Source organism: Pinus tabuliformis, chromosome 8 (genome assembly GCF_031772625.1).
Source record: "Pinus tabuliformis cultivar Carrire ecotype Pingquan chromosome 8, CPIR1, whole genome shotgun sequence".
NCBI lineage: Eukaryota > Viridiplantae > Streptophyta > Pinopsida > Pinales > Pinaceae > Pinus > Pinus tabuliformis.
Window position 1 is genome coordinate 608,197,954 of NC_142294.1, and position 25,265 is coordinate 608,223,218.

The following is a 25,265-nucleotide window of genomic DNA, read 5'->3' on the forward strand; positions in this document are numbered from 1 at the left end:
GCCAACCAGAGATGGAAACAGATACAATGGATTCAGGCCCTGTAAAACCACAGGGAGAAGAAGAAAGCCAACAAGAACCCCAAAAAATGGATGAGGACACAGAAACATTTGATATAGGGGAACTGGACATTCTTGGTCTGGAGCATGCTTGTAGAACTAGAAACTTTGATAAGATAACAGAAACGCAAGTGGACAACCTGGTAGAGGTTCTGCATAAAGCTCAAAAGAAATATTCGCTCGGGGTTCAAACAGGTAGCCAATGGGATGGGAAGTTTATTTCAAAGGACAGTAAAAAGAGAGGAAGGAAGTCCACTCTGGAGAGAACCATCAAGATTGGAGAGATCCTGGTGGATTCAGGCAAATACGCCCAGCTAACCAGGTATTTTAATATCAATCCCAAACCTTCCCAATGAAATTGATATCTTGGAATATTAGAGGGCTTAACGGCCAGAAGAAAGGAAGACTCCTAAAAAACATGATAATGGAAGAAAAACCAGCAATTCTTTTCCTGCAAGAGACTAAATGTAAACAGGAAGTTTTAGAAAAGGTAGAAGCCAAGGCCTGGCCGGCAGGGCAGGTTACAGCAGTGGAAGCTCAGGGCGCCTCAGGAGGCTTGGCAATCCTCTGGGACGCAAGAATGATACAGTTGGATACCATACATGAAAATAGAAATTTCATCCAAGCCAAGTTTCATCTAATTGACACAAATATTAATGGGCATATAACAAATGTTTACTTTCCACAAGAAAGCCAGCAGAAAGCTGATATACTGGATGCATTAACACAGCTTAATGCAAACCGAACGCATCCGCTATGGATCTCTGGTGGAGACTACAATATGATAGCAACCCTAGAAGAAAAGAGAGGAGGACGATGCAGAGTTAACGGAGACGGTACTTTACTCAAAGATTTCATCCAAGACAACTGGATGATAGATCTTCCAACTGAAAATGGCCTTTACACCTGGAGTAACAAGAGAATGGAACCAATGCAAGTGGCCTCGAGACTGGACTGCTTCCTAATCTCTGACAATGCAGTGCATTTGGGGGGAGAATTTATAGCCTCGATACTACCATATTCAGGATCGGACCACTGGCCTATTGCCTTAAACTGGAACAGACCAGGCAAAAGTATAAGAAGGCCATTCAGATTTGAATCTTTCTGGCTATCGCATCCGGACTTCCATGAATTTGTAAAGACAACATGGACAAATTTCAATGAATCGGAGGGGACAAGAATGGCCCGGTTCCAAAAGAAGTTGAAGTATCTCAAAGAGGAAATAAAACGTTGGAATAAATCAATATTTGGTAATATTTTCAAATCAAAGGAAATCCTTATTCAAAAAATGAAGGACACTCAACAAAGAATCATCTCTTATGGCCGGTCTGAGGAGTTGACACACCAGGAACAGGCCATAGAAAAGCAAATCCTGGAAAGAGACCTGCAGGAGGAGACCCTGTGGAGGCAGAAGTCGAGGATTAGGTGGCTGAAAGAAGGTGAAAAGAATACAAAATTCTTTCACAAAACTACAGTCCAAAGGCGCATGATCAACCAAATCTCCTTTGTAAATAATGAGCAAGGCATCAAGGTTGAAAATCAAGAAGAAATAGAAACGGAATTCATCAACTACTTTAAACAGATGAATCAAGAACCCAACATCAACAGATCTGCAGCCATCGACAACATCACCAGGCACATCCCCAGATTAATTAACGAAGACCAGAACACTGTGCTTCTCAAACCAATCAGTCTTCAAGAGGTAGAAACAGCGGTGAATCAACTCAAGGCAGGGAAAGCGCCGGGCCCAGATGGGTTTACGTCAAATTTCTTTCAGCACTTCTGGGAATTAATTAAATGGGAGGTCTGGCAGGTCGTGGAGGAATCAAGGACTCTCAGATGGATGTATCCAGCCATGAATGCAACATTTCTAGCATTAATCCCCAAATCCTTGGAATCCAACACTCCAGATAAGTATCGGCCCATTGCTTTATGTAATATTATTTATAAAATTGTCTCTAAGGTCATTGCTTTAAGATTGAAACCCTTGCTTCCCCTCATCATCTCTCCCGAACATTCCGGGTATGTAGAAGGGCGTCAAATCACTGATGGGATCATCCTAACCCAGGAAATAATGCATTCACTCAAGCAATTGAAGAAGCCAGGGATGCTACTTAAAATCGATCTCTCCAAAGCATTCGACAGTATTAGCTGGAATTATTTGCAAAGAACTCTACTGGCTTTTGGCTTCGCTCCACCATGGGTCAGATGGGTCAGCAGTCTTATATCATCATCTTTCTTCTCCATCCTCATCAACGGGATTCCCTCTCCCACCTTTCGTCCCTCCCGGGGCATTAGGCAGGGAGATCCCTTGTCACCCTTTCTATTTGTTATCCTTGCTGAAGGTTTGGGGCGAAGTATAAAAGCTGCCATTCAAGCAAAGAAGCTCAAAGGTATTGCTGTTCACCATCTCCCAGCAGTTTCCCATCAACAATTTGTTGATGATAACATGCTTTTCGGCCACCCATCTGTTCAAGAAGCGCGCTCTTTCAAATCCATCCTTGACTCCTTCTCAAAAGCTTCTGGAGCCCTCATTAATAATGCCAAATCCCAAGTCTTTTTCTTCAACACCCCCCCCTATACCCAAAGAGCCATAACGCATATCCTTGGCTTCTCTAAGGCATCCCTTCCCTCCTCTTATCTTGGAGCTCCTCTTATCGCTTCAGCCCTCAAGCACTCTTCGTGGACAATCCTGATAGAAAAACTTGAAGCCAAATTACTCCTTTGGACCTATAGATCACTCAATATGGCCAGTAGAATTGTGCTAATCAAAGATTTTTTGCAATCCATGCCGCTTTACTTATTCTCCATCTTAGCGGTGCCAAAATGGGTTCTCAAGGCTATCAAACAATTGCAGAGGAACTTCTTATGGGGCAACTCTGGACCAAACAGAAAATGGGCTCTCATTAGATGGGAGAAGGCTTGTCTTCCTAGATTGGCAGGAGGAATAGGCCTCAGAGACCCAGAGCAAAGTAACAAGACCATGGGAGCGAAAATATGGTGGAGGTGGCTTTCAAACCTTAATACCCCCTGGGCACGTCTCTGGACAGCAAAGTATTCTAGGAATTTACCCCTAGAAGAGAGGATCAGAATGTCGGAAATCAGTAAAGGATCGCTAATATGGAACTCGACCATTCAGCATAGAGATCTTATCCAAAAACATAGCTTTTGGGAGGTGAAAGATGGTCTCACTACCAGGTTCTGGGAAGATTCCTGGCAGCAGCTTCCAAATCTCAAGGACAGTTTGCAAACTATTCCAGAAGGAGAGATAATTCCGCAGGAGAAAATAAGCAATTTTTGGAAAGAACAGAATAACCAAGAGCAGAGAGAGTGGAAAGAAACAAGCCTCATCCTACCACGCAGCTCAAACCAAAACCAACTCTCTCTCCACTCAGAGCTACAAAAGCGTAGGATATTAAAGCAAACGGGAATGGACACATTGAGATGGGGTTATGAGGAGAGGGGTACTTTCACTACAAAAGAAGCCTACAGGATCATCATAAGGGACAGAATGGACAAAGATCAAATATGGAGCAATATCTGGAAACCCCCAATCTGGCCGAAGGTATCCACCTTTCTGTGGCTTCTCTCATACAATAGAATCCTAACCTGGGATAACCTCAGGAAAAGGGGTTTCTTGGGACCTTCCATCTGCCTCAATTGCAATCAGGAAGAAGAATCAGCTCTACACCTAATGCAGGCGTACCACCTGAGCAGAAAGATATGGGAAAAAGTGGCATTTAGGTGTCAAAAGGAAGGCCGTGTATTGGGGGATGTCAAAGACACAATTCGCCAATGGCCTCAAACTCCTTACCAATGTAAAATCCTAAATATCCTTTGGCAATTAATACCGGGATTCGTGATGTGGAATATCTGGAAGGAGCGGAATCGGAGGATATTCAAAGGCCAATCAATGACATTGGAGCAGGTATGGAAAGGAATTCTTAACAATATCAGAGAAACTCTCTCTACAAAGGACTGGTCTCAAGATGATTTCCCAAAGCAACCTCAGGAATTGGCTATCTGGAACAATTGGCAGATAAAGATACAAGATCAGATTTCAGTCAAGGTCAGTCCAGCAAAGCACCAAACCCATACTGTAAAGTGGATGCCACCACCCATCAATGTGTTCCAACTGAATTTCGATGGCGCATCGAAAGGCAATCCGGGTCAGACAGGTTACGGAGGCATTATTAGAGACCATCAGGGCAAACCTCACATGACCTTCTTCGGAACAATTGGGTGGAACACCAACAATGCAGCGGAGCTGGAAGGTCTATGGAAAGGTCTTACTCTGGCACAACAAGGTAATTATCTCCCTTTAATTGTGGAAGGAGATTCCCAAATTCTAATAAACATGGCCTTAAAGCTCCAACAGGGTTCCCAAGTACATAAGGTCAGTAGCAGTTGGAGACTGGCTTCCAGATTGGAACAGGTTCAACAATGGTTGCAAGAAAACAGAGCTGTATCCTTCAAGCATATAAAAAGGGAAGGGAACAAACCTGCTGATTTCCTAGCTAATTTAGGGGTGGACAATGAGAAAGAGCTCTCAGTAGGCCCTATACATGATACAGTCTCGGCAGATCATCTCTTTACCTTACAAGCACTACTAGACAGAGACATGCAAACACAGGATGGTTCACACCCGGATGCGGGTGGCAACTTGTCAAATGCTTGAGCCTGGAGTGATGGGCAGCTGGCGTCCTGTGATGGCAGGCCAGGACGGCCACACTCGTCGGCCCTGCAACGTATCAATGCCTTTAAATGTCAAAGAGATGGCTTTGCAGAGGGGAAATGGTCTCAGGCGTGACGACTGAAACGCCCTGTACGCTGATAAGATGGGGTTCGCTCTGTTTGCATCTAGATTGGTCCGCACATAAGTCTATTTAATGGCGCATATGATCCAGTGGTGGTATGTCTGGTCCATTGTTATGTTGTTGTATGAGAAGGTCGGGAAGAGGCCAAGTTCTGGAGATGTGAGTAGTGGCAGGGGCTTCACCTCTGTGCAGTCTGCATTCTCTTGGCTCTTATCAGTGAAGGGGATCGCGAGGGTCCATACTCTGGTTTCGATTTTTATTAAGGAGGTTCTGGGTGGAAGAATTGAGGCTCTGCGTCTTGATACTTTGCCTCCCACGGTAATACGCACGAGAGCTCCCCTGCTCATGGCGCCGAGACAACGAGGGGTCCCGAGAAGAGGAGGTGTTTGGGGAATAAGTCGTAGGCAGGAGGCCCAAGCAAGAGCAATTCCGCCGCTTGCTATTGGGTCGCCTCCGTCTTCTCCCTCAGAGGATTCGGACCCTTTAGAAAGTCAAGTTCATACTTCACGCTGTACCTTCAGATGCCGGAGAAACCAGTCTCGGGTCTCTCTTCTGATAACTGTAATAGCCACGGAGGATGAGGAGGATTTGGACAGCCAGGAGGAGGATGTTGGGGAGCAGGCTCATATGGGTAATGAACCAGCGATGGCGGAGGTTGGTAACGCTGCAAATCCTCCTCCAGACGAAGTCAATCTCAGGGAGCCTGGCCTTGGTATGGGTTCGCTCCAGCAGCCAGTTCGCCCACCGGATTTCCGCCAAGAAGTGATCGAAGATGCACAAGGTAAGCCTCCACAGGCTTAGTACCTGTTTCTTCAGCCGTTCAATGGTCATGTTTGGGAGTTTTGAAGGCGTTTCTTCTCTTTCCGAGTTGTCCAGTTTTTTGATTTTGGGTAGGGGACCTTCCAGAGTTCGTGGTGTTTCCAGAACTCTGGAAACAAAGGTCCTTCTACTCTCCTATGTTAAAATGCTGCCAGCAGCAAGACACACGAAGCATGCAATGGATCAATGGCTCTACAATTATGCTTGCTGCAGTTTTGTTGTTGGAATCTCTTTGTAACTCAGAAGGCCACTTACTACAGCGTAGCCCATGCTCATATCTATCGACTCAATCTTTGTAAATCAGGTGGCCATGCGCACCTGCCATGTTTTTCTGACAGAGGGTGGCAATTTGCATCCTCAGAGGCTTGTTCCTCTTTGTAAATATCTTTTTCTTCTTTTAATATAATAGATCAGTCTTTACATAGAAAAAAAAAAGAATGTTTATAAGAAAAACCTCTCTCAGTTTTTTTAAACCCAGCGTTAGGTGTCCGGAATCTACATTATAAAATCATGTATAAAACAGGAAAATTCAGAATTCTGCAAATAGTTCTCAAAGGAAACTTCGAATCTCCAAATTGGTAGCACCTAGGAGAAATTTGAAAGAGGTTTTTGTTCCTTGTTATGTTCCTAGAAAAAACCTCCTTCAGATTTTTGAAACTCGTCTTCATTTTCCTGAAAATTCCTTTTAAAACCAACAGCTCAAAACAGTCCAAGAAACACACAAATCCCCTTGTAGCTCCTGGTAGAAATACATGTAACCTGTCTGGATGAAAGCTTGTGTGAAGCTGAGGTCATCCATGATAAATTAAAGCTCTATAGGCTCCTATCCAAACACATAGCCTTATTTTTATGCTTTCATCTTCATGGCAATTTCCCTTTATAACCCAAACTGCCCTCTTAAAAATATGATGGCTGTAAAGTACTTTTTGGACAACAAGTAGTTTGTCACAAAGTTAAATTTTCAAAGGTGACAGCTGACTGATACATGCAAAGGTTGAAAAGTAAATGACAGAGAGGAGCTTAGGTAACTTTTTTAAGGAATTATATTCGAATGTGGAGAGAAAGGTGACAAAATAAGGGAGTGGAAAGCAACAACCACTTCATCAACCAATAAAAATAACGCTTTGTTTTTTTTTAAAAGAAGGTTGCACTCCTGAGCTCCTATCTCTTGATCCCTGATATCTGTTACAAAAATGGAGGAGGTTTTTGTAGATAAGAATGTTTATAAGAAAACCCTCTTTTAGTTTTCAAAAATTAGTTTTCAATTGCTCAGGAACCCCCTTGGAAGTTGACTACTAAAAACAGAAAAACAGGGTTTTTGCCTCATAGTGCGCTACAAAATTAGCTTGTTTTCGTAGCATAAATCACCTTTTTTGAACTAACTGCGCTACGAAACTGAAAATTCCTATATGATTGCAAAAAATTAACCCTAAACTTAATGCAAAATGTGACCTATTTGACCATGAAGTGAACCTAAAGGACTTTATTTGGAAATGAAAGATGACATTTTAAGACTTCAAACCCTATCACTTACCCTTTTATCAAGACTAAAATGACTTTTAGACCTCCTTGAAATCATGAACAAAAGCAGAGTTGACACAATGATGTTTTGAGAATTTTTGGGTGATAACATGCTCTTTGCTCTTTGTTAAAGAAATATGATTGCTCTATCCCTACTAGCTAAGGATTTTCATTGTTAAATTGAATGGAAAAAATGCTTATCATATTAGTTGCATTTTAGGAATTGCAAACATACATCACATGGTGAACCTTGAGAGGCAAATTCTAAAGAAGGTAAACTTAAAATTTATCTGAATTTACCTAATGGAGCATTGTCACCTAACGAAAAACATTTAGAGGTCTAGGCTAGAGACGTGTTCCGGCATCGTAAAACAAAGTAGTTATCGCTAACTTGTTTGCAATACATTCCGAGTGTGATACCTCATTCCACGTACATGAGTATATCGTAGCTTGTCCACGTACCTTCGGGTATATAGGGCAATGTTACAGTACGTAAAGTATATGGGAATGCTCTCACTGTGCAGTTTTGCATTAGACAACGCTTATACAGATTGGGCCTCCACGTACTTTCGAGTATATATGGGAGGACAACACTAGGTTGCTATCCATCCTTAGGTAACCGAGTCAGCCGCCTTGTACACTGTGATACACCGAACACAGCATTCGAGGAGATTGCCTACCCGTACTTCTTGGTTCACCAGGAGGTATTCTGCAGTTCACAGTTGCTTGGTAAACCTTTTGCCTAGATTATCCCTCTTTTGTTTTGTTATGTTACTTTGATTAAAATAAATTTAATTGACCGCAGATAACATCATCCACGCTCGCTCCTTAGTTGATCTTAGGTTGAAACAAATGGCAACAAATCCGGAGTCCACCGATCAAGGAATTCCTTTTGATGGGAATCCTAGTCCTTTTCCTTCTTTTGGAAATATTGGTGCTCCATATATGGCAACATTGTCCCTTCTGGGATTTACCATTGGCTTGACAGTATGGTTGTTTTCAACCTCCTTGGTTCAAAATGTCGTGATTTCTCCGCAATCGAGTACTCCTCCAACTGGACAAAATCAACCTCCAATTGATCCTAAAGTTGACCCTTTGCCTTCTTCCTCGGTTATTTCTTCTTCCCCTTCTTCCTCTTCGCCTGGTGAAAGTATTGGTACTAGTAACCAGGTGGCTAAGAAGAAGAAGAAAGGGAAGAAGAAGAAGAAGCAAATTCAGCAGAGGGCCAACCAAGCAACCATTGCTTTGAATGCAACATCTGATGAGAAATCGTCCATCAAGCCTCACAAAGTGTGCTTTGTACTGGAGACCATCTTCTTCGAAATTGTCCTGATATTCCTCAGATCTTAGAAGAATGGTCTTCCCGTTCATATCATCCTGTGTCATCAACTTCTCCAGATCATGTTGGTGACACACCATCAACTAGTGGTAGTAAAGTGCATGGAAAGAAGGGTAAAGTTAAGTTTCCCTGTAGGTTATGTGAGGGGAATCACCCCATTCACCTTTGTCCCTATCTGGATGAAGCCAAAAAAGTGTTGGATAATCGTCCTGCTTCACCGTAGCGACTTCCATCTGGTTACAGGAAATTCTCCCTAAATCCATCACTAGTTGATGAATCGACTAACCAAAATCAACCGTCGGTCAAACCCACTCTCTCTGAAAGTGAATCTTATGAGTCTATGCCCGACCCAAATCAACAGGTCGAGGTAACAGTTGACCCAATTCCACCTTCAGCTAATCGTACCTTTCTCGAAGAGAGTGAATATGATACCACTCAAGTTCTTTTTGTTTCTTCAGATTCTAATGAGCTCGGGGGCAGTCCTCTTGTTCCATCAAGACAGGAGGAAAATCCTCCCATTCTCATAACTCAAGGGGTTAATTCTCTCGTTTCTACAATACCCCTTCCAAGTAGTCTACTCACTTCCTTTGATTGGAATCAATTGGCAGGATTCTGCCTTCCTTCTTATGTGCCTTTCTAGACCATAGTACACGTTTGTAACATGATTGTATCTGGCACCAGTATAGATGAAGGTGCATCAATGAGTATCATTTCCTCAATTGATTGGCAAGTGCTTGGTTTGCCACCGCTTGTGCCTGTTACATAGAATCTGTTGGGTTTTAACAGAGGAACCAGTCAACCATTAGGGATCCTTCCTCAATTACCTATTACTTTTGGAGGAAAATCGTGTATCTGAATGTGATGGTAGTCCTAGGCCCTTTAGATTATAATTTACTTCTTGGGCGCGACTATGTTTATGACATGGGGGCTATTGTTTCAACACTCTTTCGAGTGATTTGTTTCCCGCATGAAGGCAGAATTGTCACCGTTGACCAGCTTTCATTTCTCGATCCAAATATGGCTCCTAGTCAACCATATTCCCTAAATGGTCCATTTGTACCAATGGTATCTTGCCCGCCACAGGTTAATTATGTGGAAACCCGTTCCATACCTACATCAACTGATGATCAATTCAATGATGTTGTACATCATGTACTGGGGGCATTGGAACCAGATCTCTCCTTTATTACCTCTTATGGGTTGTGATCAGGTATGAGCATAGTTCTTTTACTGTGTCAACCTTGTTAAAAAATGAAACAACTCCTATGAGGATAGTTCCTTGTCTTGTCTCAACCTTGTTAAAAAATGAAACAAAGGGTATGAGGATAGTTCCTTGTCTTGTGTCAACCTCATTAAAAAATGAAACAAAGGGTATGAGGATAGTTCCTTGTCTTGTGTCAACCTCATTAAAAAATGAAACAAAGGGTATGAGGATAGTTCCTTGTCTTGTGTCAACCTCATTAAAAAATGAAACAAAGGGTATGAGGATAGTTCCTAGTCTTGTGTTAACCTCGTTAAAAAATGAAATAAGGGATATGAGCATAGTTCCTTGTCTTGTGTCAACCTCGTTAAAAAATGAAGCAAGGATTCCAAGCAGAGTTCCTTGTCTTGTGTCAAGCTCATTAAAAAATGAAACAAGGTCCCAAGTTCCAAGTCGAGTCTTTGATTAGATCTCGTAAAATCCCAGTCGAGTCTTTCACTTGATCTCGTAAAAGAACCTTCATTCCATCCACTTGATAGCCATGAGTAGTTTACATAGGTGAATGTAATGAAGCTTGGGGGGCATGCACCTTGTGGTAAAGTTATGTTTCCATGTAAGTTATGTGAAGGGAATCACCCCATTCACCTTTGTCCCTATCTGGATGAAGCCCAAAAGGTGTTGGATAACCGTCCTGCTTCACCGCAGTGACTTCCATCTGGTTACAAAAGACTCTCCCTTTCATCATGTTGGGGGCATGTAAACTAATCTCAAACATAGTTTTTTGTTTCAAGCTTGTGTAAACATGAAACTGAATCCAAGCGTAGTCTTTTGTTTCAAGCTTGTGTAAACATGAAACTGAATCCAAGCATAGTTCCCTATGGTTCAAGCTTGTGTAAAAATGAACTCATTTCCAGTTTAACCCTCGTGATTTCCATTCTATCAGCCTCTTTCGTCAGATGGGCCTTGGTTGTTTTCATCCCATCGCCACCATCCCTTTGGCCAACCATACACTTTCACTTGGTTGTTTTACCCTTTTTGAGGAATAGTTGCAATGAGTGGTCTTGTTAGCCAGCCCCTTCACATAAATCAACATGTTTTGAGAAGTTCCAACATCACCGGAACCAGTTGCTACCCTAGACACCACTCGTTCCTCAAAATAGAGTCCTCTTTAAGCTCTTTTCAGACTCTCTAAATATGAAAAGATTGTCGAGCACTTGTCCTTTCCAGCTCGTTAACGGATTGGAAACGATATCTCTCTTGTATTATTTTACATTTTTTCAGACTTGAGAGATTATTTTACGAAAAAGAACTTGTGGAGTTTTCTTTTCGTCCCTTTTCAAACTCTCTAAACATGAAAAGGACTGAGTTATATTTGTCGTTAAACTCGTTAAAAACATCAAATAGCGACAAACTTGTCCATCTAGACAAGACCGAGTTTCACCTTCGCTAGACTCGTTAAAACATCAAATAGTGATGGATTCACCCGAAGGGTGAAATTATAAAACAAGCATATGTTATCCTCCTCAATCTTAATTAGAAATAAAGAGGTACTAGTCAACAATGACTAGGGAAAATTGGAAAAAGGGGAAAGCGATTTATGGTAGCAAGTCACTCTTGAACATGACACTTTCACTTCATCACCATGGCTATGTGGGTTGGGTCATTCATCTTAATGGTTATCAGACCGTTGGTTTATCATACCATCCATTACTTTGTTTTGGGTCAATGCTACCAATTCATCTTAGTGTCGCCAACATGTTCAAGAGAAGTCATTCAGTTCAAACTTCATCCTTTGCAATACCATAAACCTTCATTTTCGTGACTACCATTCCTGAACCTTCTGTTGTCAGTTGATTTTTCATCTCCAAAATCATTTACCTCATTTTGTGTCATTGATGTGGGACACATCAAGGCCCTCCTGTGATGAGTCGCTTCTTGTCGACATTAGCACATTATCCAAGAAGTTGACTTAGAAATACCCCTTCAGTACCTTGAGGCTTGCATACATTAATGGCAGGTTTCTTGCTTCCAGCGATAGGTTGACATCATTGGCCTTCAACCGAAAGATTTTGTATGGTGTTCAACATCAAATCATTTAGTCACACCACGTGAAATGTACTATAGTAACTTGAGGGTCATTATCATTATTGGTGATTCCTCTCGCATCTGTTAATGGCTTACATCATTGGCTAGTAATCAGACGATGTCTTCCCATGTTCGACTTCAGATCATCTATTCACATGGTTAGACTTGTACTTGAGCGAAAGATTGAATGAGATTGAAGACCCCGGATCTAGTTTCATCCATCTAGGCTGCGATATTTTCAGGAGTACTAAATCAGATGTACAATTGCCTTACATTCATGGTCATCCATTCATGAGTCTATATCTGTAGATGACTATATTTGTACATGTAATGAAAGTTTATAAGTTGAGCATGGGTATGCCTTCCCTCAGCAAGTTCATGAGAAAAAATCAAATTATCATGATATATGTATTGTAATTGATGCAGGTCACCTTCCGCTTCGAAACCTCCTCTCCACATGATAAAGCATTTCACTCAACATACATATTTACAACTTCATGCTTTAGGGGGCAACTGTTACAAATCCATTTGGGCACATCAACCCCAACTTACATATTAGTACTATTAGGGCCTATCAAACCCTAATCCAATTGTTACATGCCCTAAAGAAGTCAACCATCAGAATGCCTAGCTTCCCAAGAGGTTCCATGACTAAAATCATCCAAAAACTGCCTCTAAGAAGATCAACGCAGGTAGGCCTTCATTAGGGTGCACTGCAGTGTAGTCCAGTACACTGCTAGGGTGCTATGCAGTGCACTTGAGCCTTTTTTGGCCTGTGCTGGGCGAATTTGAGCGAAATTGCATTGGGGTTTGGGAATATTCTTATCCATTGGATGCATCTAGAAGTTTCCCAAGTTTATCTACTCCTTTGAGCTTGAATTTGGATGAGGTAGGGAGTTAAGGAACATCAATCCATTTATCCCTTCTTCCATGGAACTAAATCCTAAGTTGGGGAGGGCATTCATTGTCATCATTTATGGCATAACTTCCTTCATTCACCTATAAAAACACCACTCATCTAAGTGATCAGGGGTTGGAAATCATTGAGTTATAAGGAGATGGTTCTTAGTATGAGACTTGAGTTGATTTCAAGTATTGTAATGATGTCAAAATGTCTTTCTTGTTATGAGGAGAGGATGGGATTGAACTGGAGGAGTGATGCTGAATCAAGCAAATTGGGTTGTAACTCTTCCTTTTACTAATAAAGTGTTCAAAGCTTTTTCCATATGCTTGTGTTATTCATTGATGCTTTCATATGTGTACTATGTACTTGATTCCATGCTATGTTTAATAAATAGATCATTATCATATGCTTTGATCGGTTTTTGTCTTCTGTCTGTGTGCAGGTACTCTTCAAGCGGATTAAGTATGGAAAGGAGCGACATAATTGGTCAAGGGAGATAAGGAGTAAGCGAAAGCTTCAGGTAGGCTTCTTTACCTCTTATTTAATCTATTGGTCATAGAAAAAGTAGAGAATGCTTTGCACTGTTGTTCTAGACTTAGCTACTAGTCTAGGGGTTTAAGCGTTTATCCATAGACACTAAAACTTCCCAAAACAGAGCACAAACTGAGGTCTCACCCGAAGTAGTATGGGAGGGTGCTAGAACCAGGTTTCCGCACCCTGGGGATGTCTGATGAGCTTCTGGAGGTCTGCGGTTTGACCCTGCGCGCATGTCGCTACGTGCACCTGTTAGTCCTTTGCAACCTGTGATGCTGCTTCTGCGCAACCCTACTATGGGCGCGACCCATATTATACCCAAGTTCCTTGCTATTTAATTTGTTATTACCTGATTACTCAACTTATTTGTGTAAGAATAGTGATAATTAACAGCATATCCAGCAATCATATCAGTGCGTGTGATAAACAAAACAATATAAATGTAAAGAAGGCAATACACAAGCAAATACACAGAAATTGAAATCAACTTCTCTTTATTATTCTTTGATCAAGATTATAGACTCGACACTGCCCTATGCACTCAGCTGCGGACTCTACTAGGCCTCTGCGCACTCAGCTGCGGACTCTACTAGGTCTCTGCGCACTCAGCTGCGGACTCTACTAGGCCTCTGCGCACTCAGCTGCAGAACCTCTTCCTACTACTACGACCCAATACACTTAGACTCTTACTCTATTCTCGAACCATGCGTACTCATCTATCTCTCCAATTCAATTTCTTTACAACTTAGAGCCTCACTCTATTTATATAAGGTAGGCCGACATGACATTACATTACTTTACAATACTTAAGGCGAACAATCCTATGACTCATCCTATACTTCGCTCTCCGCACCCGTAATTCATGGAGTCTTTACAATACATTTGACCAAAACATGGGCTTTGAGCCCCAAAACATGCTGTGGGGGGATTCCATGCCCAACACAAGGCAAAAATTCAAAGGTAAACATGTCAAAGTCAAATTCAACACTAAGGGTTCCAGCAGTTAACGGTCAACTCATGGTTCTAACGGCTAAGGTTCTAGGCTCACAGTGTCAGCCAACATGTGGTGCTTCCAGAGGTTGACAAGTGTCACTATATGGTTGGTGGAATGTGTACCAATGGATTGGTACAACATGACCCAATTAGAGGGCGACACGTGGCCTAATCCAAGGAGGCCACGTGGCCCTGTGGTGTTGACCAAAATTTATTGAGTGTGCTTAATGGGGATCGAACCCCGAACCTGTTGGCCATAGTTCACATGACTTGGCACTGGACTACTAGTGTTACATAGAACACGTGTTCTATTTAATTTTATTGGCACCACATATGGGGGGAAGGGATGTGGTAGGAACTCGTCATATCTAGCGACTCCGCCATATCCCCACGATATTGTTTGATAGTGGGAGTCAACTTATTTTAGAGGTGACATAGTATGGAGTGTGCACATATTAACCATTTTAACCTCTGCGCTATGTTATACGTTGTATGTGGTATGGTGTGGGGTGCCAGGTTCGTTGACCCCACCACCATAACCTTTAAAAAAATTATTATATGCCATATATTTAATATAACCTCCTGTTGTATGTGATCCAAGTGGATATTGGTGGCCACTTGCCAAGTCCACTTGGACCCCCACCATTGTTTCTTTCAGTTTTTTCAGTTTCCTTAATTGTAGCACAATTTACTATTTTTAGCAGTTTTTCGGGTCTTGAACTTCTGGAGTTGTTTTGAGGACCTAAACGACGTTTTTTTGGGAAAACTGTGATCAACATGGGTACATGGACCATATTTCTCTTCCCAAAGTTGTAGTTCTCAGATAGATCTTTCTAACGAGATATTGTGCGCGTCAAACAGAGATCGTATGCCAAAGTTATGACCTCGGGAAGTTGATGTACCAATTTACCCAAACAAGGCCCACAGTTTGGCGTTTCATCTTCTAGGGTTAGGTTTTTGGATGTTTAGGGTTTTCCATTATTTCTCAATAATAAATAGGCCTTCGAGCCTCATTGTAACACAGTTCAGAGGCATGTAGCCACCACATCTCTTCTCAGAGATAAGCTACCATCGCCCTAGTTGGTTTATTTCCATTGTTGTTTGTAAGCATATTTTAGTATTTTACATTAATGAAATGAAGTATTATTTCCACTGCATCTCTGTGTTTATGGTTATCTCTGTAGTTTGTTGCATTCCTGTTTAAATCTGGATCAGTATGTTATTAAAAAATTATTGAAAGTGCTAGATTTGTGGGTCAAACCCCTGACCAGGGGCTTTATAACCAACGTGCCCAACCATTGGGCCATAGGTTGATTTTTTGTATGGTTTACAGTGCCAAGTCCTTTTAAGTTGCAACAACGAGTATTTTTTGGCTTTTTGAGGCCATTTGGAGACCTTTTGAGTGCAAGAAGAGCCTAACAAGGGTTTTGAGGCCTTCTGAACAAACTGGTGGCATTATTTTGACGAGTTGGAGCTTAAATTTTGATGCACAAATGTTTTGAGCATTTTAAATAAAGAGGCTTCCCCACTGAAGACCGGGCCCAAAGATGTAGGATTGAAGATAGCAAAACTCTGTTATCAACGTGTTGGTGTCAATTTCTCTTGTGTGGTTTGTTGTTAATGTTTATTTGCTGTATTTTTCCTTTCAAGTTTCCTATGTCAGTTAAATTAAGCTCTTTTTAAAGGTGATTTTAAATACATGCAAACACTTCTAAAAAGTTAATGAACCAATATCGATTTCGATTGGGATTTCAGATGTTCCCATATTGAACAATTACATTAAAGAGGAATTCCTCAAAAATCCTAGGAGAAAGAAGAAATATACTCGTACCATAAATTTCATAGGAAAAATAACATAATTTGTGCTTGGGAGATTAATTGTTCATAAGTATTTTTATGCAAGAAACCCTATAGTAGGTGTCCACAACCAAATCCGATTCCAAAAAATCTTGTTTGATTTAGGTGTTGCAACCAATTTCATGACCAAAGAGACAATGTTTAATTTGAACCGTTAAGATCTAGTAAAGCAAACTACCACAATACTTCAACTTGGTAATAGGTCAACAGTGAAGCTTGAAGGAATGTTCGAAGATGTTGTGGTTTCCATTGATTCCTTGGAGAATTTTCACTACTTCAACCAAAAACCTAATTCAACGGGTATCTACTCATTTTGGGAAGGGCTTGTCTACCAACAATAGATTCTTACATAATCTTTAGAGCAGGCAACATGACTATCACCAATGGCTAGTTCTAAAAGAAACTTGTACTTTACCATCTTGCTTAGTACTTTATTTAAGCAAAATTTCCAATATGGGTGGGCAAAGAAGAAAAATATCATATTTATACCTCCACCTATTACATTTGCATAATTAGAAAAGATTTAACCAATATGCAGGTCAATGAAGACACCTTCATTTCTAAGTTTCTATAAAATCAAAATTCTGTTGTTGTGCAATTAAGTGGCCTAAATGATGAAAAACAACTTGAATTCTCTGTTGATCAAAAAGGAGTTATGGAAAAAGTATTCACAATAGAATCTGAGAAACCTACTACCAAAACCATGGCAATTTTCCCCTCTAATATCTTGAAAATCGACACAAAACTTGTTGCAAATCAAGAGCATAAATTGTTGTTTGTCTTGAAAAATCAAGTTACAACATTTGCATGGGAATATAAGGAGATCCAAGGCATCCATCCCTCCATCTTTACCTACCACATTTACGTCAAAGAAGATTGAAAACCTATTAGACAACCTCAAAGAAGGATGAACCCTACAGTAAAAGATATTGTAAAAGAGGAACAAAAAACACTCTTGAATGTTGGGTTCATCTACCTAATATTTGATAGTGAGTGGTTCTCACCCTTAGCTATTATCCCGGAGAATAATGGTAAATTGAGACTATGTGTATATTGCAGAGAACTTAACATATCCACTTGGAAGGATCATTTTCCCTTCCCATTCATTAACCAAGCCCTAGATATATTAGTAGGAAAGAAATACTTCTCAAAGTTGGATGGATGTAGTGGATACAACCATGTTTGGAATGCTGATATAAAACTATCTTCACTATTCCCTAGGGAACCTTTTCGTACGTGTTTCTTCCTTTTGTTCTATGCAATGCTCCTACCACATTCCATATCCATGACACTATGGAAATCTATGTGCATGAATTCAGACCTTATGGTAATTCCTTCTAGGAAGCCTTGTCCATTCTTGATAAAATTCTTCAAAGATGTGAAGAAACGAACCTCTCCCTTAGTCACGATAATACCATTTTCTTATGGATGAAGGAGTTGTCCTAGAACATCATCTGTCTTCTATGGTAATTGAAGTAGACCCATATAAAGTAAACATAATAAAACATCTTCCCATTCCTCATACACAAAAAGGTGTGAGAAGTTTCCTTTGCCATGTAGGTTACTATAGGATATGTATCAAATATTTCAACAAATTTCCCTCTCTTTTGTTTTCACTATTAACCATGGACATAGAATTTGTTGGACCCTATAATGCCAAAAGCTTTTGATTATGTAAAATGGAAACCCACATCAACACCCATTCTTCAAGGCCCCAATTGGAATCTTCCTTTCCATATCCATATATACTAATGCCTTAGATAAAACAATAAGAGCAGTTGTGGGACAAAATGAGAATAAACTACCTTATGCAATTTATTTCATTAGAAAAAAATTGACCAATGCAGAATTAAACTACATAGTAATTAAGAAAACTCGTTACAATAGTTTATGCTATTAACAAACTCAAGCATTATGTTATTGCTTACTAGGTATTCGTACACATAGATGATGCTACCATTAAATGCCTCATGAACAAACTTGATATTAATGACAAAAATATTAGATGGATTCTATTATTACAACAATTTGATCTCATTATAATTCATAACTTAGGAAGCCAAGATATTGTTGCATATGTTTTGTCAAGACTAACAAATCCTAAAAATACAGAGATGATTGTTCATCAATTACCAGATGAACACATATTTAGTATCCCAATACATACCCCCTAGTTTGCTAACATATCCAATTATATGATAATAGGGAGGCTCTTTCCACATTTTTCCTACATGGAAAGGTGCAAATTCTTAGGCAAAGTGCGGCTTACACTTGGATTGTAGGCCCTGACTATTCAAGCTTGGACTAAAGGAGATCTTAAGAAGGTGTGCGAGGAAGGATGAAGTGCATGATATCATCTATGCACTTCATAATGAACCATGTGGAGGACACTATGCAATGAACAAGATACTTTACAAAATATTTTTGGATGGATACTTTTGGCCTCCCTACACAGTGATGCATACAATTATACTTTTCACTATAATGAATGTCAGAGGATAGGGAGACCTACTGAGAGAGGTGAGATGTCATTACAACCACAAGTGCCATTAGAACCTTTTGATAGTTGGAATATGGACATTGTAGGACCTATAGACTATCCTTCGAGGAAAAATAGATATATCTTAGTTGACATAGGTTACTTGACCAAATGGGCTAAGGCTAAGGTAGTTAAAGTGGCCATAGAATAGAAGGCAAATATTTTTTTCAAAGAGAACATTTTCTACAAATTTATATCTCCAAGGGAATTAGTTATTGACCAAGGCACTCAATTCACCTCAAACCTCATTTAACAGATCATGGAGAAACACTAGATCCATTATAGGAAGTCCACTCCTTACCATCAACAAGGAAATTGACAAGTTGAAGTAACTAACAGGAAGGTGGAGAACATAATTGCAAAAAAAATTATCATGAACAAAGAGGATTGGACTAATAAGATCACACAAATAACATGGGTAGACAACACTACATGTAAAACTACCATGCGGTTCACCTCCTATGAATTATTCCATGGCAAGAAATCCATGTTCCCATTGAGTTTGAGTTTGGCACCCTAAGGACAACTTCCAAGATGGGCATGGAATTATCAGATGCATAGGAGGAGAAAAGAAAAACTTAATGCATAAGATGAAAATATAATGAAATCTCTCTTCCACATAGAGATAATCCAACTACAAAGAAAAATATGGCATGCATGTGCATCAAACCTGGAAATTTCAAGGGAGGAGACTAGGCATTACTATATGACTTCAAATTCAAGGATTTCAAGGGAAAACTCAAGATTAGATGGCTTGGCCATAAATGGTTGAGAAATGTTATGGGCTCTATCTAAATCAAAACCATAGCTAAGGAGAAAATCCCTTACAATTGAATCAATTCAATTCAATTTGTTATAGTGTAATATGGTTTTTTGCGCCAACAAGCGCTCTACAACAAAGTATGAAGGAGATGTTGTAATGGCACTTAATACTTACAATAAAATCTTTGTCTAAGTGCTATATATTTAAAATCAACTCTATACCTTTCATATTACAATTAAATTATAAAATTATAAAACATGCCAAGTGTGTGTGTGTGTGTGTGTCTATATATATAAAACCAAATTTTAATAGAATTAAAAATAAGAAAATTTCTATATATAAAGATGTGAAATTTATATAAATATAAATAATTACGCTGAGAGGTGCTCTCCAACGTAGTATGGTAGAGATGTTGTAATGCAATGTACTATCATGTAAATAATTAACTCGGTTAAAATAAAATAAAATAAAAATAAAAATAATATTATGCTAAAATAAAAATTCTAGGTTATTATTTTTATTTTTATTAATTTTTGTTGGGTAGTTAAGGTAAACTTGACTTGGTCAAGTTATCGGTGGTTTTTGAACTTCCATGGTATTCATGTGGAATATAACCTATTTAAAGGGGGGAATTAAACTAGTCTAGATCTATGTTAAATCTGGATCTACCAAGCACCAAGAAGGATCAAATCTCTTTGCATCTCAAGAGATTTGATCCCTCTCGGCCGTTGGTAGATCCAAAGTTAAGATGGATCTAGGCTAGTATTATTAAGAATGAATATAGATATGTCTTAATTTTGGATTGAATCAAATTTATTTTACTACAAACTTTTTACAAGTTTTGCATTCTAAGACATTTGATCTCTTTCAACTCTGAGTATATTCAAAATTAAAATGAATCTTTTCTTTTTGTATCCTAATAGATTAATAAAATAAATCTATATTAATTAAATTAAAAATTTAAAAACTTTTGTATAACATATTTCAATATGAACTGTTCGCATTATGGCTAATGTGTTTTCCTTGATGTCAACCTAGATAGTTGTCATCACACTAATGATTTCAAAGGAATAGTACAGGTGAAAACTCGTCCAACAACTATATCTTTGTGGAGTGTGGCATTACAATTTATCACTTGGTTAATGAGATTTGGTCAATGTGGTCCAATCCCCTTTCATAAAGAATATTTTTGTGGTAGTTGTGATTATGTGGGGTTACAATTAATCACTATTATTCATTTGGTTAACACAAGTTGGTCAAAGTGGTTCAATTCCCTTTCATAAAAGAATATTTTATAATGTGGTTATGGAATTGGTTCTCTCTTGCTCATTGACGATTGAAGTGAAAAATAATTTACACAAACATTGAGGCTATGTTCCAAAGGAGTTGCTCATTGACAATCGGTAAATAAAAACAGAAAAAAACTTCTTGGACCAAATAAAATATTTAATGTTGAGACTTCGGTCGAAAGGTCAAATACCTTCAAACGTAGCAGCAGTTTATGCCCTTGGTTTTTCTAGTTTTAGACATCCCTCCAAATCTATAAATTTGTAATCCAAAAGGGCTTTGATAACACATTTGCTCAGATTGATATGGTTTGTCTTGGATTTATCCTAGTGCATATTTGATGAGAAGAAGACAACACATTTGATGGGGAACGACTAGTTATGCCAATCAATTCATGCAATTTCTTTGGTTTTGTTTTAGAAGTAGTGTGTTGAAATGATCGATCTGTGTGTCTTTTGGTGTGACTTGGCACCAATAGTTTTCAATGATGGGACGAAGATATGATATATGCAATTTGGGAAGAACACATTGCTTGTGTGCACTTTTTCTCATGAAGTTGTCACGAATTGTATTACAAAGGGATTAATTGTTTGAATAGTTTCGATTGCTACCTTTATATTAAAGATACACATAATTGTGTGATTTCATTTTGAATCAAGTTATGAAGGTGTGTTGAACTGGGTATGCGCAAGTGCTGGAGGTGTGTTGTTTTTGGTGTTCATATTCTGTGTATGCACAACTCCTAGAGGATTGTTGTTCTTGTATGCATTTATTTAGCACCTTATATCTATTCCTGCATTGAAATTTCTATCTATCCCAACTTTGAAATATATGGATCGAAGATATGACTCGATGTTGTTGTGCGCACTTAAAATTTTTTCAGAAATGTTGAGGCCCACTTGTAGATGTCACTAATAAGTGGTGTTTTAGAGATCTATTGTTTTCCTTGCAGAAATTAGCGCACTTTAATTGGATAGAGACCATTTAAATTTTATAGATCTATGTACATATTATATTTTCTTGCAGTAATCTACGCACTGCATGGATAAGTGGTTTTTTTATGTTTAGTTATTTGAAAGTGTGTTGAACTGGGTATGCGCAAGTGCTGGAGGTGTGTTGTTTTTGGTGTTCATATTCTGTGTATGCACAACTCCTAGAGGATTGTTGTTCTTGTATGCATTTATTTAGCACCTTATATCTATTCCTGAATTGAAATGTCTATCTATCCCAACTTTGAAATATCTGGATCGAAGATATGACTCGATGTTGTTGTGCGCACTTAAAATTTTCTCAGAAATGTTGAGGCCCACTTGTAGATGTCACTAATAAGTGGTGTTTTAGAGATCTATTGTTTTCCTTGTAGAAATTAGCGCACTTTAATTGGGATAGAGACCATTTAAATTTTATAAATCTATGTACATATTGTATTTTCTTGCAATAATCTACTCGTCAATTGAAATAACGCACTGCATAGATAAGTGGTTTTTTTATGTTGTGTTATTACACAGAGAGCTAGAGTAGCAAATGATCTGATGATCCAAAATCAATTTGGGATTTAATAAGCTTTTCTTGGAGGGATACACACACAAAATTTGGCTGAATCCGAATCCTTCACTAAAAGAGTGCACCATAAAACATTTATTGTGCAAATCCATGTTATTTATTGAATGAATGCAACTATGTTGAGTCCAGAATTTGTGATTACACTAAGTAAAATTTCTTTTTGCGGAAATCAATATTTTGCTAGAGCTTTTTATTCCAAAATGTGCAAACTGATTCATACATACTGAATATCTTGTCATGAGTTTACACATGGCATAAAGTTGTATGGTTTGGACTAGATGAGTTGCGTGCTTACTATTACATGCTTTGTGACCAAGGATATGTCTTTGATATTTTTATAGGAAGAATTTTTGCAAGAACCCTAATCTTATATTGTTGTTGCTTGCAATTGTGTATCAACCTAATCTCTGCTATACCTTTTTCTTTAAATTTATGGTCAAAATTTACATTGTTTCCATCATGTTTTGGTTGTGAATGGATTGATAGTCCACAAAAAAATGATTGAGGCAAAGTGTTGACAAAGTTCCTGTTACATCAGTGTTATTCCTTTTATAGCAGTATTATTCCTGTGACAACAATGTTATTTTTGTTAGAGAAATATTATTTCCGTGACATAATTGTGTGACTTGTTTTATGACTGGTATTGTGAGAGAGGTTTATGATCAATGTCATCATTGTGCACAAAGATTAGTTTGTATTCAAAGATGGTTGAGATCCTAATGAGATCTATGACATAAGGATGGAAGTATATGTTATTGTGATAGAATATTGAGTACGAAAAAGGTTGTACGGAGGATGCAAGATAGAGGACATAGACTTATAATGTTGTTGTTTATCTTTTCTGTAACCCCATTGTTTGTCCTCTGAGATTGTTTTCATTGTACTTTGTTACAGAGATTGAGAGTTGTATGATACCTTTGATGATGCGTTTGCTACTTATATGAATACTAATATTATGGATCTTTTTTGTGAAAGACTTGATGATGTTACATATTGTTTTGAGATTGAGAATAGTATAATGATGGTTGCATGCAAGTTAATTGCAAAATTATGAGGGATCTCCAGAGAGGGTTTTTTATATTGTTGAATGGCTTGATGAGTATGATGATTATAGATGAGAGTTGATTTTTAACAGGATTTGGCTTGGTATATTTGTTTGATTAGTGAGAGGTTATTTCTATCTTGGTATTTATTTATTTAGTGAATGAGCATAATGGTTTATGTGGGTCTAGTTTGAAAATTGGATCCAGTGTTTGAGTCAGGTGGATCCAGTGTGAAAGAATCTAAAACCTGGTACACATAGGTACTGAGGGTTAGAGCATTCAATGAGGTAGTAGGAGATTCCTTCCGGTAGTAGCTGATAAACTTTATTAGGGAATAGGAGCTTCCTTTCAATGGTGGCCAGTAAACTTGATGAGGTAGTAGGAGCTTCCTTTCGATGGTGGCCAGTAAACTTGATTAGGTAGTAGGAGTTTCCCTCTAGTCGTAGCTAGAGAAACAAAAGGAGGTAGTAACCTCCAGCAAGGAGGATCCTATGCTCTAGTAAGAGTTTGCGCCAGTGCAATATGTAAGAAGAATTTCTTAATAATAATAATAATAATAAGACACAACAAAACAATGGCGGTTTTCTCCCAATTGGGTTTCCATCTAAAAATTTAGTGTCCCTATGTGTTGATGTGTTGATTATGAGTTGTATATTTTATGGTTTATCTTCTCTTATGTTGAACACTACTCATGGTTACTAAATATGCATATATCTATAACATAATGCGTTGCTACTAAAACAATGGTCCAATATAACTTTTGAAATAAAAACATTAATTAAGAAAAAATTGATTGGGCATGAAATATTGATTCACCCCCCCTTTAATATTTCTAACAAGTGGTATCAGATCAGGTCTCTCCAGTAATGCTTAATAGCTTGAGAGTAGATGGGGGATCATGGGAAGGAAGCACAAGATCAAGTAGGGAACACAGAGGAAGAAGTTAGTTCAGGACAACTGTGATCACATGTAGTAGTAGTATTTGTGACTATTGATCAATGACAATAAGTAGTGGAACAAGCCAAGTTAGAAACTATGTATAATAAAGGTATGCTCAAACTTAATGATCCTAATTATCAGGATTGGAAAGAAAGGATAAAGTCTAGATTAATGGGCCTTGGATCTAATGTTTGGCATTCAGTTTTTAATGGTTGCACTAAAACTCCCCCTTCATGTCAAGAATTGCTAAATAACGATCAAGCATTAAATGCAATGTAAGGTGGCCTATCTTGGTCTGAATATGAGAAAATTATGCACTATGAAACCACAAAGGAGGTATGGGATAATATGCAAGCAATCCATGAAGGAAAGGTAAAACTAGTCTATTCATCAAGTAAACCGACATGTAATCCCATTTTTGAAACATTAAATGAATATGAAGGAAATTGTATTCTATCAAAAGATGAGTGTGACGATGAAACATTTTTCACCATATCAAATGGAGTGATTGATTCAGAAGAAGGGAGGTTAGAGGAAGTATTTAAACTTAGAAGAAAACTTGTTTCCACTTTGAAAAGGATTGACAGTCTTGAGATTAAGTTGTAGGAATATGAAAGTAGGAACCATGAAGAATCTGTAACCATTGCAACAGCAATAGAACAACTTAACGAAAAGAAACAATATTGTTAAGGAATTTAAGCGCATATAATATCTCCCAAATATGATCTAGAAAAGTCAAACAAACGAAATGAGGAGCTACTTTAAGTATTTAAAGATAAGAAAATGGACTTAAAGAAGAATTTATTGAGTTAAGAACATGGTTGGAAGAGACAAAAGAGAAAAAGAGGATGAGGTAAGCACATTAGAAGGTAAATTAGCATAAAAGGACAAACATTTGATATTTCAAGATAGTAACAAGATATTGGATATCCTTCTTAACAATCAAAGGTGTCTCTCCATCAAATCAAGCCTTGGTTTTCATGAAACTGTCAAGGGAGAATTCA

At 38.6% G+C, this 25,265-nt stretch overlaps 1 protein-coding gene across 1 annotated transcript; it reads left to right on the plus strand.

Annotated features, from left to right (window-relative positions):
* Positions 1-481: 481 nt before the first annotated feature.
* LOC149236967 (uncharacterized) lies at positions 482-4,735 on the plus strand. Its single transcript, XM_089369093.1, has one exon. The coding sequence runs from the start codon at positions 482-484 to the stop codon at positions 4,733-4,735; it is 4,254 nt and encodes a 1,417-aa protein (XP_089225219.1).
* The last annotated feature ends 20,530 nt before the right edge of the window (positions 4,736-25,265 follow it).